Source organism: Rhipicephalus sanguineus, chromosome 5 (assembly GCF_013339695.2).
Source record: "Rhipicephalus sanguineus isolate Rsan-2018 chromosome 5, BIME_Rsan_1.4, whole genome shotgun sequence".
Classification (NCBI taxonomy): Eukaryota; Metazoa; Arthropoda; class Arachnida; order Ixodida; family Ixodidae; genus Rhipicephalus; species Rhipicephalus sanguineus.
Window position 1 is genome coordinate 19,273,746 of NC_051180.1, and position 16,100 is coordinate 19,289,845.

Below are 16,100 nucleotides of genomic sequence, written 5' to 3' on the forward strand. Positions count from 1 at the left end.
GGTTTCGCCTATCACACGAAATAGCACAAAAGAAAGAAAAAAAGAATATTGCGCCACACGTATTCGGAGAAATCTAGTTTTTCTTCAGAAAATTATCGATATATGATTGGGACGATTTGGATATAAGAACAAATATGGCAGCTCCGCACTAGGGGTGCCAAGCCTGAAGAAAGAGCGGGGCTGGGAGGCTGTCTTTCTTTCTTTCTTTCTTTCTTTCTTTCTTTCTTTCTTTCTTTCTTTCTTTCTTTCTTTCTTTCTTTCTTTCTTTCTTTCTTTCTTTCTTTCTTTCTTTCTTTCTTTCTTTCTTTCTTTCTTTCTTTCTTTCTTTCTTGTATCTTTTTTTGTATTTGTTTCTATCTATTTCTTTCTTTCTCATTCTATCTATTTCTTTCTATTTGTCGCTCTTTCTACAAGTATATTTCTTTCTTTTTGCTCTTTTTTTCTTTCTCGATCTCTTTATTTATCGATTGCTCTTTCTTTCTCTCTCTGGCTATCTTTTTCTGTGTTCTTATCTTTTTATCTCTTTATTCCCTTTATGTCTCGCCATTTTCCTCTTCCTCTTTCTTTCTATCGCCTTCTCTCTCTCTCTTTTTCTCTTCTCTCTGTCTTCTATCCATTTCCTTTGTTTAATCAAGCGCAGCACCGTGTCGGACCGAAGAAGAAGAAGCGCCTCCTTCCACGAGAAAGACCGTGCTCACGAGCACTTGCAGCTAGAATCGACCGAAACGGTTGACAATAAATATCGTTAGTGATGTTTAAGCCTCGCTTCTTGCCAGGGAACCGTATGCCATTTTAAACACCTTCTTACTCCCTTTCTTTCTGACGTGTTCTTTTTCGTTTGACACTCGCACCTGCTGCACTCGGTAGTGGGGTTTGCCCAGTTCCTGTGGCGCATGCCCACATGAGCAGTTTTGCACGACGGAGCACAAGTTGCCGACAGCTTAAACAGCTTCACTGTTAAAAAACAAAAAGAAGTAGTGAATGCACTATGAAATTTGACTATATTAAAACATTTCTGACGTGTGCGCATAGACTAGAATCTGCACAGAATGTGCACTAATTCGTTTGAACAACGCGTGAAATGTCAATTAGCGTTCACTACACATTGAGTGAGTGAGTGAATAAACTTTATTAAAAGTCCGAGCGAGGCGAGGGGAAAAAGGGATTAGCCCCTGTCCCGTCTCACTCTCCGTCGATGATGATGGCGTCAGGTGACGGCTTGAAGCCTTTGGACCCGGGCGGCATCCTCGGCTTGTCGGACGACCATTGAGATGCACCGATTTTACAGCGAGCAGTGAAATGAAACAATATGAGCACCTGCGGAATTACAAGCTTTAAAGTATCGTTCCTGCATTCCTTTTTCACAGCACGCAGAAAGCAACATCATCGAAGGTTTCACTGGGTTTGAACCTGACGTATACGTAGAGCTCCGTGTTTTGGAATAAATCCGAAAAAATCGGATAAACACTATCTGGTAAAATATTTGACAATTCGGATGTATCCGATAAACTCCGACTTCAAAAAGGCATTTTTAATGTTCAAAGGACATTTTCAAAACTGAGAATCATCAATCGAAAGGCGCGCACCTCCATCAGTGGTGGCAACGTCGTAAAATATGCCTGCGTCTATTACAGCAAGTTTTAAGGTTGTAATACGAACAAACGTAGGTGTTTTGTATTCAAGTATTTGTGCTTGTATGTATATGTGTTTGTGCGTTCAAATATTCCAGACATCTAAAATACACTTAGTGTGTTCGCATGTTTTCGTGTTCAGGTATCATTTCATCTAAGATTTCGGAGTATTGAGAATAATAATAATAATAATAATAATAATAATAATAATAATAATAATAATAATAATAATAATAATAATAATAATAATAATAATAATAATAATAATAATAATAATAATAACAGGCCCTTTATTTTTCATCAAGAAAATGAGGGAGGCTAGGAGAAAAAGCTGAGAAGCAGCTTGACCAGCTCCTGCAGCACCGGCCCCCCCCCCCCCCAAAAAAAAAAAAAAGAAAAGAAGAAAAAGTACACCTTGGCTAGTTTACAGCAGTGCACATCAACAGCCTTATTAACAGGGTAATTGAACAGGAAGTGAGAAAGAGTGAAAGGATAGAAAAACAGGATTATCAGCAACAATGCAACGCAGTTTCATTAAAAATAAAATTAATAAGAACACATTGCAGCAACTTATAATGCAAAATGAAAAACCGAATTTCGGAGAACTAGGGATTTACGTGAAATAATCTCCGATAAACGTGTGTGCTTGCATATACTGTTATCACCTCTGATGCGCCTCACTTTAAGGCGAAAGCCTTAAGTGGCTCGTTGAGCAGTGACTTTTAAAGGAGTTCAGAGAGACAGAACGCCGAAGCTATACGCTAAAACTTAAAAGTAGTTTAACACTGCGATAGTACCTGACACTGCTTACCACACTTTCTCACGAGCGGTTTCGTTGGTTGGAGACAGCACTGTGCGCTTCAGGGATTATTTATAATTGCGATAAGAAACGGCAATGGTTTGCTGTGTTTTTCATTCTTTTACTAAGTGCGTCGCTTTTGAATTTCTGATGTGCGTGTTCGCAGCCTTTGCACGCGATGTTCTCGAGTGTGGTTCGCTCGAGCTCAGATGTCCTTCCTAAGCAGAAAGCCCGAAGGCCTTGCGTTTGCTACCTCGTATGCAACCTCATTCTGAACGAATTAGCCATTCTTGAGTGGGCCCAGCAGAGCACTACTCCGTGATCATTTCGTTCTTAGAAAGCAATTCCTCCTTGCACACATTTGCTGAGACGAAATACTGCGCACTGAGAGTAAATATTCCAAAGGCAGGAAGCGTTTACCTTACACATCGTTCTGGTTCATCGGGGCGAATCGGACAAGCAATGTGAATTATCAATGACGAAGGCCTGATGCTGCGCTTGAGTTGCTTTTAAGACTTGTGATCACAAAGTGTGATCTGGCCTGCTCCTATACTGATCAATTATTTCGCATGAGGAGTAATCAACGTTTGCTTGACTGTGTCCCATGTGGTTGTGCGCAGTGAAAAGCGAGTCCGTAGTTGCTTGCTCGTGGTCAGGATCACTCCCATCCCGGTTCGCTGTGGCAGCAGTTGCTCGCTGGGATAACAGTTCACTGTTGGCTCTTGTACCAGGCTGATCCATTCAATGCTCACAGCACAAACAATAGTAATAATCGTTCGGGTTTAACGTCCCAAAACCACGATATGATTATGAGAGACGCCGTACTGGAGGGCTCCGGAAATTTCGACCACCTGGGGTTCTTTAACGTGCACCTAAACCTAAGCGCACGGGCCTCAAGCATTTTCACCTCCATCGAAAATGCGGCAGCCGCCGCCGTAATTCGATCCCGCGAACTGCGGGTCGGTCAGCAGTCGAGCCCCACTAGACCACCGTGGCGTGGCGGGTCACAGCACAAACAAATTTCGTCAAGTTTTGTAGAAGGATGCCTCTACTAATACAGAATTTATTAATACCTACATATTTTTTTATTCGGGAGGACTTGCCGCAAGGCCTATGTAGAATAAGTTAAAGCCAATTGAGGACAGTCAAACTAGGCTTCGGGCAAGAACTGCAGCAATGACTGTGCAAACTTGTCTGTCGCCCAACAGGGCGATAGACAGGTTTTGAGGTACGTCTGAGTTCGGTCCAGCAGTGCTTATGTTGTATAGTATCGGCCGTGTTCCAGGGCACGTCTAAAATAGGTGTCTAGCCAAGGGTGGTCCACTGGAGTTGAGCACTTCGGACATACATACATACATACATACATACATACATACATACATACATACATACATACATACATACATACATACATACATACATACATACATACATACATACATACATACACATACATACATACATACATACATACATACATACATACATACATACATACATACATACATACATACATACATACATACATACATACATACATACATACATACATACATACATACATACATACATACATACATAAATACACGATGACGCCCCGAAAAAAAGACTACACCGAGGACTGGTATCCAAAAAAAACAATGATTATAACAGCCCCAATAAAAGCAAGCCGCAAGAGACAGTTTCAGAAAAAAAAAGTATTCCGACGTGGGCGCTAGAGCAGCAACGTGGGAAATTTTAATGCCTGCTTTGGTCATGGAAAGCATTTATGACCGTTTGAACCATTGATTCACAGAAAACGGAGCATAATTCATGGCTTTAATTACGGAGTGATTAAAGCTTTGGAGAATGCCATTACATGTGTGAATAGTCTACTCGCATTTTCTATCTTGAGCCGGGGTCGTACTAGTTACCGTCACTCTGGGATGATCCCTGCTCACTGAATTAAGCCAGGAGAAACAAATAATGGACGGATATTTCGAGGCATACTTATTTTGAACATTAACGTAAAAGCAGACTCGCTCTTCAGCGTACACCAGCAGGGACAGACATGCGTCGCGGTGGAAATCGAAGATGGGTCGTCGCGAAACCAATCTGGTTCACTTGAGCATTCTCCGTGATCAGGAAGGCGAGAGGGGACTCGGCGATCAGAGGGCCTCCACCGGTCGCTCCCTTCCCTCGGCAGAGACGTCTCAAACCGGCCGGCCCCCGTAGTCGCGACGAGGAGAGGGGCGGGGAACACGATGCGCCTTTCCGGCCTTCGGAAGAATGTGGTAAGTCAAGATGGCAGCCACGCCGGGGCCCAAGGACGTAACATTGCTGCACCTTTCTAGGCAATTCTGGGCAGCGCGGTGGCTGCGATTCGCAGCCTTCCATGGACTTAAGATGCCCGATGGGCTTTAGCTTTCTCAGGCTTCACATGACCGGTCGCGGGTTCGAATCCGGGCCGCGGCGGCCTTATTTTAGATGGAGGCGAGAATGCTTGAGGCCCGTGTACTTATAGATTTAGGTGCACGTTAAATAACCACAGGTGGTAGAGATTTCCGGAGCCCTCCACTACGGCGTCCCTCATAATCATATGGTGGTTTTGAGACGTTAAACACCGAAAATTATTGTTGTTATTACTTCATATGACCAATGCAGACACATCTATAAGCTTTAACAAGCGTGGTTTTTAACAAGCACGCATCGATCGCCTCGGAAGGAAGGCGCAATGATTGCACACAGTAAAGGTAAACTAACTATAAATATCTAACACATTTGGAAAGTGCATAAATAAAGCGTGCTTGCGTCAACTAAGGCGGTGAATGCGTGTGTGAGCATGAACACGCGCACTTCAAGTAAGCTGCCCGGTTGGCGAGTCTCGCTAGCGACGGTACAGCCCCTTCACTGCCAGTGAATGAAGGCGTATTTTTACGTCGCTGCTACTATAGCAGGTGCCGGAATGAGAGCCGTGCGGTAAGCAGGCCCTGCAGGTTGAAAGGCCTGGCATGATTCTTCTCACATTGTGAAACCGCTTGCGATTCAGTCAAAAGGCCCCTAAACAACCTCTGAAAATACGAAGAACGAGCGCGTTTTTCTCTCCCGGCGTTTCCCGTGTTTTTGGCACATTTCGTGACGCCAGCAGTCTGTTGACGTGACGTCATGAAGGTATAAGCTATAAGCTGGTCCATATGTATTGCCTCCTGCCCTGCTTTGCCATCCATTCGCACGCACGCCCGTTCTTCCTTGTTTCGCATGTCTATCGCGTGCGATCAACTGGTTTCGCTTCGTTTTTTTTTTTTTTTTTTGTTCTCGACTGCGCAGGCGGAGGTAACAACGTGCAGCCGAAAAGCGCGAAATCCTGACAGGCCCCACGCTTAGTGCTGACATTGTCCACGTATTTTATGGTGGAGTAAGTGGCGATGAGGGAATAGCGCCTGTATAGGAATAGTAGTGAAGGCGGGAAGCAAACCACTATCTCATCTTTGAACTCGGTGTGGTTTAGGGGCCCTTTAAGTGTAAACTGGGCCTAATAATATAATAATTGTTGGACTTTTACGTCCCAACACCGCGATATGATTGTGAGGGACGCCGTAGTGGAGGGCTCCGGAAATTTTGATCAACCGGGGTTCTTTAACGTTGCACCTAAATCTAAGTACACGGGTCTACAGCATTTCGCCTCCATCGAAATGCGGCTGAGATTCGATCCCACGACCTCCGTGTCAGCAGTCGAGGACCATAACCGCTAAACCACTGCGGCCGGTAAAGTGTAGCTTGAATATCTACGGATTTTTTACGTTATAGATATAGAGCGCCATTCTACTGAATCTACCAGAGGTTTCTCTATCGCGGTGGCTTACTGCACGGAAATAACGGAAAGCGTGTACGGCTCCAGTCTCCGGTCGTCCATTGCGCGATGCTCGAAAGGCATGATTGGGCGAGTGCGTCGTCGCTTGTTTGCAGCTGGGTTGTCGCGGCATTTCTGGCGGCTCTCTTATCTCCCTCTCCACCCGACCTTCGTTGCCGCTGGAGCGAGAAGAGGCAACGGCAAAGCCACGTGGTTCGGTGCTATCAAACAAACTCGCGGCGCTGCAGCTGGGTTTTGCCGCGCTCTCATAGGCGGCACACACCGGCGCCGATAGGAAGCGCGCTGCCCGGCCATATATCCGTCGCACGCTCTGCTCGTCGGCATTGTGTGGGGCATCATCCCAGGGCCCTGCGATTTCAAGACTTTAACAGCATCCGAAGAGAAGCACCATGGCAGGTGAGACGGGTTTCGTGACCATCGATGCTCAACTTTTCAAAAGGCCGCGGATAGTTGGGCTTGTTGGTTGAAGTACTACATGCTTCAAGGAACAACGAAAAAAACGACAGGAGAAGAGGATAAAGCAGCGCTGCCTGCGCCTTATGTTGTCCTGTAGTTTTTTGCGCTGTTCCTTGAACTACGCTCAACTTTTGATTGCGATGACCGTAAGACGATGTCTGGGGATGAGCCTGTTGGTATGGTTCCATGACTGCGAAACAGCGCGAAAGGCGAAGACACGGTGTATACTTTAAGCTACTTGGTAGTGGCAAACGCGGCTAAGCTTTGGAGCAGTAATAAGCGCATTAACTGCGATACGCTGCCTTCGTTCCTCCTCGCGCTTTCCTGCGTGCTAGCGTGCTTTGTGTCGTGCGTTGCGAGTTTGCAACTGAAGAACAAGGCGCAGGTGCCCCGCCCCTTTTTGCAGGGAGCAGGCGGTTGTACTACACGTCTGGTGCGTTCGTGAGCGCTCGGCGATTTGCAGGTTTCGCAGAAGGGCTCTTTCCGTGGCATTGCAGCACCCGCTTTCGAAATTTCTCGTGCTGCAATTCCTTCGTTCGCGGAAGAAATTCTTCGTATGCGCTTGGTCATTTGGTGGCGGTTCCGAATAAGTTTACGCAAGCACGAACTCCTCACGTTCGCGGTGTTACTTTTATTAGCTGCACTGTTAGCGAGAGAACTGTTGCGGCATAGAACGCTGCAGTGCGGACACTCAACCGCTTCCGTGTGGAATGTCTTGCACGAGGGGAAGAAGCGAAAGTTTTGATTAAGCGGATACGTCTGCACGGAAACTGCGGGCGTGTTGCTTTAAGCGAAGGCCTTTTCCTCACTTTTACGGCTGAATAAACGTTTCCTGGTACGGCACAACTACTGCAGCTTCCGTGCTTCGTCCGCATCGAGGCTTGCTGTTCGAAGCTACAAGTCTTTGCAAGTTGGAAATATGTGATTACTCTGGCCTGCTTATATTCGTGCTTTCTGCAACGCGCGTCCGTGGCGAACCTTGTTAAACCACTTTCGCAACAAGAAGGTGGTTTCGTCAGCCGTAAAACTGACGGCACACGCCAGCGAGTCGCTTTTTCTACGGCGCGCTGCATTTCCCCCTTTATCTCGTAAACGCCAAACTTCAAGTTAAAATTACAAATAACGCTCCCTATGCTTTCCTTTGCTTAATTATCTGGTAACTTGCATATCATTATCCAACTATAAAGCTGTCCCCTCGTTCCATTGCCGCTCTTTCGTTCTTAATTTGACAAGTGGTTAAGACGGAAGTCAAGGTTAACCCCACTATGATCCGTGGCACTTCTCGACACATACGGCGCGGACTTTCAACTGTCTGAAGTCTCGGCACCGTGTGCTTAAACTTGCCATTGCATCTTTCCTTGTTAATATTGCTTTAGGCTGAAATTTACGCTGCTATTCACTCCAGCATATTATTCATGTGCGCGTTTCTCTTTTTCCCTGTGGCCACTTCTCGCTCGATTACGAGTGCTCATACACATGTTTATTTTCACATACATGTGATCTCAGTTGGCATGCAGGCGGGTTTGCGGGAACACGTTTGCTGACACGCAGACTTGACAGTCGATCGGTTCTCGTAGCTAGCAGATTACAAATTCCACGGTAGAGATAACCGACGTGTGGTTTCCACATAGTCTCGTCTTCCAAACGCCGATGGGCGTCGTTTTTAGCTGTGCGAGCCTGCAAATGTTCCCCGCCGCCAAAGCGCGCGCAATTGCAGACGGGTCATCAACGGCTCGTTAAGCGAATCGCGGCCACAGTATTAGAAGATAATAGCCTCGTATTAGGGGAGAAAATATGAGACCAGACTGGAACCCGTAGCCCCACATGTCGTTTGTTCGCGGTATCGACGAGCGCGCGGCGGTGCGCCACAGCTGATCGAGGGCGCAACGGCCTTGTTTAGCAGGCAGACATATTGGGTGCATGTATTGCAATCGGGGACCGATAACTTTAGTCCGGTGCATACCCCAGGGTGCTTGCTGGCTTAACCTTACATCTTGGCTGCCTTTTGCACGCCGACTGTAATCACTTTCACTTCTCGAGTTCGTAGTTTACATCGTTTCCTGCAAAAGTTACTAGGGGGAGTTTTGGCGTCAGTGGCTACTGGAGCCGCAAGCATAATGGTTCCGTGGCTGTGAACACCATTAAGCACGAACATTATTCTTTAAGATCTGATGTAATCATTCGAACTTAATGATATTGTTAGGCACTCGGCAAACAATCAGCTCGACAAGAATAAAGAAGTCATCATACGCAAGGTGAAATAGGGATTCCAGCAAATAATTCATGCAAATGTGCAATCCGGTTCACTTTTAAAGGGAACAATTCACGAGTAATGAAAAAAAAAACACAACTAAAGAACTTTTATGTACTGGTATTCGTAAGGTCTGCAATTGTAATCGCATTCCTTCGCAGGCAAAAAAAAAAGTTAATTATAGCTGTCAGTAGGCAAACGGCGTGTTCCCTTTAACCGCGCTGCGAAAGTGGACAGCGAAAGATCTGTAGGCCTTTCGCTGTCCTAGCCATTACGAATCTCTGCATAGACCGGATCAACAAACGCTATAAGCAAGCTTGGTGGAGCATCTCCATTTGTAATCTGCTGGTACTTTGTAGGCAATTTCAGTGAAATAATGCTTGTTTAATGGATACACAAAGCTCGGTACGAAGCGCGCGATACAACCGGTATTCGCTGAACTCTTAATACAGTTGCAACGATTGCTATTTAGGGAGAGCTTCAGGGAGCGCGGTCTGACGAGAGACGTAATCTGAGCAAAGCTGATGAGACGGCCGCACGCCAACTGCTTCGTTTGCATTAGTTTATTTGGTCGCGTATAAGTGCATGGAACGTAGCGCTGAATGTGGGTCGTTTTCTTTTTTTTTATTTTGTACCATTGAACTGAAAAGGAATGACGAAGTCCGCACCAGTGAGACCTCTTGTCCGACCTAATTTTATTATGGTGTCTTCGATCGTGTACTTCGTGACCCAACTGCATCAAAGTGCCACAAAACCCCGTATATTAACGCGATAGCGTTAAAGAGCTTGGTTCGCAGATATTCCGGTGTCGGCGTCGTTGGTTGTGAGCGAAAAATAATCTTGTTCGTGACCGAAAAGTCGAGAAAGATGCGAATAAAATAAATAATAAAAATCTTTGATTCCAGTGAGCAACCCAGGCCTTCTGCGTGGCAAGCAGGTGTTCCACCACATAGCGATGCCATTGCTTGAAACTGCTTCTAAAAAAAAAAACACTATATGAATGTCATGTAGCGGAAGGAGTCTCTTTAACGCATGTAATATTGCGTGGCAGAAGCGTTGAATCGCGCCAGGCGTCAAAGCATGTGAGTTGCGCAATGAGTGTTTTTTAAAGGCCTGCGCATTACAAAGGGCTCAGGCCATATTTAATCATCATCATCAGCAGCAGCAAAAGCATCAACAAAGTGAGCAGCTGCGTAGGTTCGCGTGTTGCCTTACGGACGCGTAGTGGGCCCTTCGCTGATTAGCAAAAGGATTATGGCGTAGTGGGCCCAGCGCAACTGCATTTTTTACGAGAATCTAAAAGAATTTAATGTTAAATGTAGCTGAATTTAGTGGTCTTAGTTACAACTGTATATATATATTTGTTTTTATTATTATTGTTGTTGTTGTTCGTTTCCCTATAGGTTCTTTTTTTCGTTTTTTTATCTTGCGAGTTTATATGTAATGGCTAAACATTTCATTTTCAACTTTTTCCTTCAGTAAGTGCACTAGTTTCCTAAGCAAAGTACCGTCCGATTCATGGCCTATCTCCCGGAGTGGGTTGCGCCAAGATACTGAGGACCCAACTTGCAGCAGGCATTCTAGGACAGTTTGCAACGTCCAATATTACGCGCACAGGCGTTCGTTTCCTTGGCACGGTTGAGGCATGCACAGAGAACAGAAGCCAGGCTAGCAGTTGACAAGGCGATGCGCACGGGGCCCGATCACGCAATCGCATTCTACTCTTGAAGGCGAAGCTCAAGCGTCCTCCAAGTTTAGTTTCTAAATGTCCAACAATGAGGTAAATACGTGACGCGATATATCTGCATCACCATTTCTCTTTTCTCTATAGACACTTACAGCCTGCCGAAATCGCAGTGCCACTACTACACTAAGACGGTATGAAATTTGAAAGTATTAAGGTAGTTTGGGCTGGTTTTGTGCAGAAAGAGAAAGTGCACACTTGTCGAGGTGCTCGAGCCTCTGGATTGTTCAGAATACAACGTATCTCTCAATTACTGCGTTTCTGGTGAACGATGTGCAAATTTTCACGGTAAGCTATAGTGTAGAAGTTTCAACGTGAAGTATCAGCTATTCTTCCGCTTTCGGTTCTTTTACGACTTGTCAGGCCTCGTTTCATTTTCAGATGAACATTAAATCAAATAGACAGCAAAATATTTATTACGGTTCACATATTCACTGGTCATGCTTCCATATTGTCACGTGATGAACAAGGACACAAGCAGGTGAAGATGAAACACTTTATTGGACCAACTTGCTCCCAGAAAGAGAAGTGGCATACTGGGCGCAACGATAGCGTCGAGCTCAATCTTCGCTAATGTGATCGCCTTTATAAACGCCTCACCGAAGCTTCTATCGTTATAGTTTGTGCTCGTGTTAGATGCAAAACAAACTCTACTACTCTCAACGTGCGCGTAGTCTTAACGACGCAGTCTGAAACGATCGCGAAGTTTCCCAAAAATTGCGGCGCGGCTTGCGCCAAGCGTTGCTTACACGTGTAACAGGCCTGTCACGTAAAAATACAAAATCGCGCGTGGCAGTATGTTCACTCTTAATTTGAACATGTTGCTTTGCCGAACGCCTTGTGTATCAGTCAAGAGGAGTTAATGTTCATCTGATGTCTACAGAAATTAGAACTGCCAGCATCGTAGTGCCATCAGTGGGTGAAAGAACAAAATAGCTGCTTTCAAGATAACTGGAAAGATTGCAAGGTTAAACATGATAGCTTCTCGTTTGCTATTCCTACGAGCAACACTAGTCGGCTTGACGTGCTTGTGAATAACAACGCGTGATGAGGGAAAGCCGGATTGACCGATTGCTCGTGCTGTGCGCGCCTCGAAACAAAAGGGGTTAAACAATATCTTGCAAGCTAAGCTCGGCCACGATGTAGATAGCGTGAACACCCCGATTATCAAGCCGCTGTGGCAATAGCTGCGTTAGCAAGAGGGCGAGCTGTCATGTACTCTGACACGAGCGCCCAACTTTCGTAGTCAGCAGATAGATAGGGCTGTGTATTGCTCCCTCGTATTTATTTTGTCGCACGATCACGACAGATTCAGGACGATCTGTAGGGGATGTGCTAGATAGAAGTAATGCGTAACCGCTAAATAGTTGCTCTTAACATAACTTTCAGTTGTAATTCATCATTTTCTTTTTCACTCGAGTAGCTTGTAATAGTATTTTTTACATAGTAACGTTACTCTATTAGTACTCCGTTAGTTACTAAAGCGCCTATGGTGGCATGTTCACAGCAAGAAAAAAATGTAGGAAAACACGAAAACGGCCACTCGTACGCATAACAGAAAAGCGTTATCTGCTTGCCGCAGTTCGAAACATGAATTCACATCCCTTCTGCGTTCTTTTTTTTTGTTGTCAAAACATACGCAACTTGGCCTTGCCGCCTAACTTAATATTCAGTCCAGTTGTTAGTGTCTGTGCCATTTTGACTTTTCTTGGAGTAACGCAAGAATAACGTTATTGTTCGCTGTAACTGTAATAGGTTACCTTGTTGAAGCTTGTAACTGTAATGGCTCATTAACACCTGCGTGTTGCACCGGTCGCACGACCATATGCGACTGGCGACCGAAAAGCTACTCAAGGCGACGGATGTTCACACCTGCGTGCGTGCGACTTACACCTGTCGCCACGCAGAATTCACGTCTGCTCGCATATGGCTCGCATTGCCCCGTAAAATAAGCCGGCGTCTTCCTGCGTTTGTGATTGGTTCTGATGTTTACGACTGCAGTCGCGCGACTGAGAAATCGAGCAGCGAGCGACTGAGCCAAAAGAGTCGCTTTGCGACCCAAGCGGCCATTTGCGACCAGTCACTTTGCGGCTAACTTGGTGGCGCGACAGGTGCTAGTGGCACATGTGAACGAGCCTTAACAGGACCACTTTTCTCCAGGTAACTGCAACATTGTTGCTTATCTTGGTAGATAACGTCTCTGTGACTGATTAAGGGCATGGTTTGAACCGGGTGACACGTGCCCAAATAATGCTGCACTATTAAGGGAGTTGCACCATTAAAGATTTCGCACGTTGGCATTCCCGATTGGTTGTCGCTTGAGACTCCGCCTGTAGGATAAATCGAGCAACTCGTTTAGCGAAGACTTTATGGTGATGAAAGGATTGATTGGGTAGACGGCTGATTGCCCTAAAGGAGCGAATTACTTTCGAGGATTTACGATGCGTCGTAAATCCAACTGTTGAGGAAACGTCGCTTCATTTTGTCTTCGGCGCGTCGCAATGAGCTGGACAGTTATGTGGGGGAGGGGTGTCGTGTTGTCGTGGCTGGGTTTTACCTGGCCGACTTGTCCTGCAAATTCTCCGTATATATTCGTACTTCAGATGTAAGACATTATGTATCTACAACTCAGTCTGCTATTAATTCCCCTTCGCGCTGCCGTCTGTTGGCCTCCTGGTTAACACAGTCGGTAGAGCTACCGCTCTGTGAGACCACTGGTCGAGAGTTCGAACCCCGAGCCAGGACCGATTTTCAGACAGCTTCCCAACTGAAGGAAAAGTTCGTGTATTTTCCCCGTAGCTTCGCGATGCGAACGGGAGTGACAGTTCCTCCCTTTCTCCCCCCTCGCGGGTTCCGCAGAGCTAATTTGCTAACCCATGGAACTGTCACCTCGTACACGGTAAACATACAAATTGCATTGCTCAAGACACGCACAAATCATCAGCTCGTGTACATTATGGTTATTCAGCTCGTGTACATTATGGTGATAACCATAATATACACGAGCTGTAAAAAACGTTGAGCCAGTTCAAATTCAGGCTTATCTTTGTAGATTACCTCAAGCCATTTCATTAAAACTGGACGCCCGTTTAGCTTTCACTGTGTCGTGGTAAAATCTGCGTTGTTTGCCAACCCATGATGGGCTTTATATCTGTTCGACGTTGAAAGCCGCAATTTCAAAAACCCATGGCATAACGAGACTGCGCATCTATATGCAGGCTGCTGTGAGGATGAGTGTCCCGTGGGTTACGCCTCCCCTTTGGAGGCGGCCGCCAAGGGTCACCGTGAGAAGATCGTCTACGTTCCTTGCATCGTGCCTTCCAAGGAGAGACCAGACTACCTGGCGGTCGTCTGCGTCGACCACGACTCGCCAGACTTTTGCAAGGTCCGTTGGAGCCCGAGTCGCGTGCTGAAAAAGACCGATTAAACACATCCTACGAAGCGTGGGTTGGCTTGCATCTAGGCTTGAACAAACTTAAGAACGGCGCATTACCAGAGCTAATGTTGATCTAGGTAATGTTGGTTATCTATACTAAGAGTACTTATATTGGCTGTATGTCTAATGGTGGATATGCTCTGTTATAACAGCAAAACCTCTTAAAAATGCTCAACTACTTAATCACTGGATAATAATTTTGTTCGAGTGTTGCGTCCCAAAATCATGTGATTATGTGACGCCGTAATGTTCGATTGAATGGAGTCAACGTCTTTTCGCACTTACGCCCAATTCAGCACCGGGTACATGTTAACGATTATTTGACAGAACTCAACTGCCGCATTTACTCCGTGCTACCAGCATCCGCCACCTGTTGGTTAGTGTCTGCTGTCCGCTGTAATAAGCACAATCTTCATTCAATCTAACGATTGAGTTGTCTGCCACTTTTTCTTATTGAAACCCCGAACGAAACCAAACAAGAACCTAACGTCGTTCCTGGTCGTGCAATGAATGTTTCGCATTAAGAGTCCTTACGTGTGGGTTCGCCTTGACTTGTACGGCATTAGTGGTTCTTATGCGTGAGGATGTAGCACAGCTCCGCTGATGCGGAAAGAATGGCAAAGCAGGACCAACCTATTCCTATGCATCGGTGTTGCTGCAGCCAGCAGAGGGCAATGATCGTCATCACACATTTGTATCAAGAGTAACGAGGATTCCTCCATCAGCGATCATCCGCTACGCTAGCACTGTCTTGCGGTTAAGTACATACCGTAATTTTAGTACCATTCAGTGCTGCAGCTTTCTAGTACCAGATATGTTCGTTGTGATTTGTGCGATTGAGTACTGTACAAATGAGAATGATTGAAGAAATCTCCTACGTTACAATATAAACGTAGTTTTTGACGTTGTTACAACAGTTCGATGAAGTTCAGATGCGTTCCCGAAAAAAAAATGCATTTGTACGTAACGCTAGAATCTGCTTGCCATGGGTCACACGCGTAACGAATTTACTTCGCACACTGGCCAGCAACAGCACCACTAGTAAACTGTCTGAGAGCCCCCCCCCCCCCCCCCCCCCCCCCAAAAAAAAAAAAGTACGGGTGTTCAATCGTTCAGTCTTGAACGATTGGCTGTACTTTTTTTTTTCTAAGCCGTGCTTGGCTACACCACGTCGTTCGTGGCATCTAGTCGGTAAGGGGGTGTAGAAAAGCTTCAAGCGGTCGTTACGCACAGCGCGCGCGCGGTTTTCTCTCCAGGTTGTCCCCCGGCTTCCCACTCTTGTGAGAGAGAGAGTAGGCAAAATAAACTTAATTGAATCTCGCGATTTCAGTAGGCACGTGCACCAATTACCAGGAAAGGGGAAGCGGGCTGGCTTCGAGCTCAGCCGTATTGGGCCGGGAAAGCCCCCACTTGGCGCGCAATTTGTCGGCGGTTGGTTCGGACTTCGAGGTGCTGAACGCGTGTGCTTAAATGAACTCCCCGTTTTGGCAAAAGAAAAAAAAGAGCAGCTAAAGCGCAAGCGGTGCGAAAATTAGATTTCGCAGAACTGCTTCTTTATTTAGTGCCTGAGGGTAGGTGCCGCCATGCTGTGTTAGGCACTGTTCTGTATGTCGAGCGGTTCGTATGGCATTTTACTTATTGCAGCGAAACTTTCGTGGGTATACACTTCGACCACTTTCCGTGACCGTTGGTGATAGGTACGTTTATAATCACTGCGGTAGCTCAGTGAATATGATATGGCTCTGATTATTTGGTTGCGGGGTCTACTCTTGCCTGCCCTAAAGGCCTTAATTGCGACGAATCGCGAGTGTGCTCACTTAGGTTTGTGCAAGGAAAATTCCAGGGGGTCGTAATGAATCCGCACCGATTCAACTGCAGAGTCCCTGACAACCGAAATGACAAGTTTTAGTACGCCATAAAGCTCATCGGTGCC

General features: G+C 46.0%; 1 protein-coding gene across 1 annotated transcript in view; it reads left to right on the top strand.

Moving 5' to 3' along the window:
* The first annotated feature begins 6,493 nt into the window (after positions 1-6,493).
* The window catches only part of LOC119393329 (methanethiol oxidase), a 43,140-nt gene continuing 33,533 nt past the window's right edge, over positions 6,494-16,100 (top strand). The window contains exons 1-2 of the mRNA XM_037660296.2: positions 6,494-6,676; positions 13,950-14,116. Of these exons, the coding sequence (XP_037516224.1) occupies positions 6,670-6,676; positions 13,950-14,116 (174 nt within the window). The 5' untranslated portion in view covers positions 6,494-6,669. The remainder of the gene's footprint in view (positions 6,677-13,949; positions 14,117-16,100) is intronic.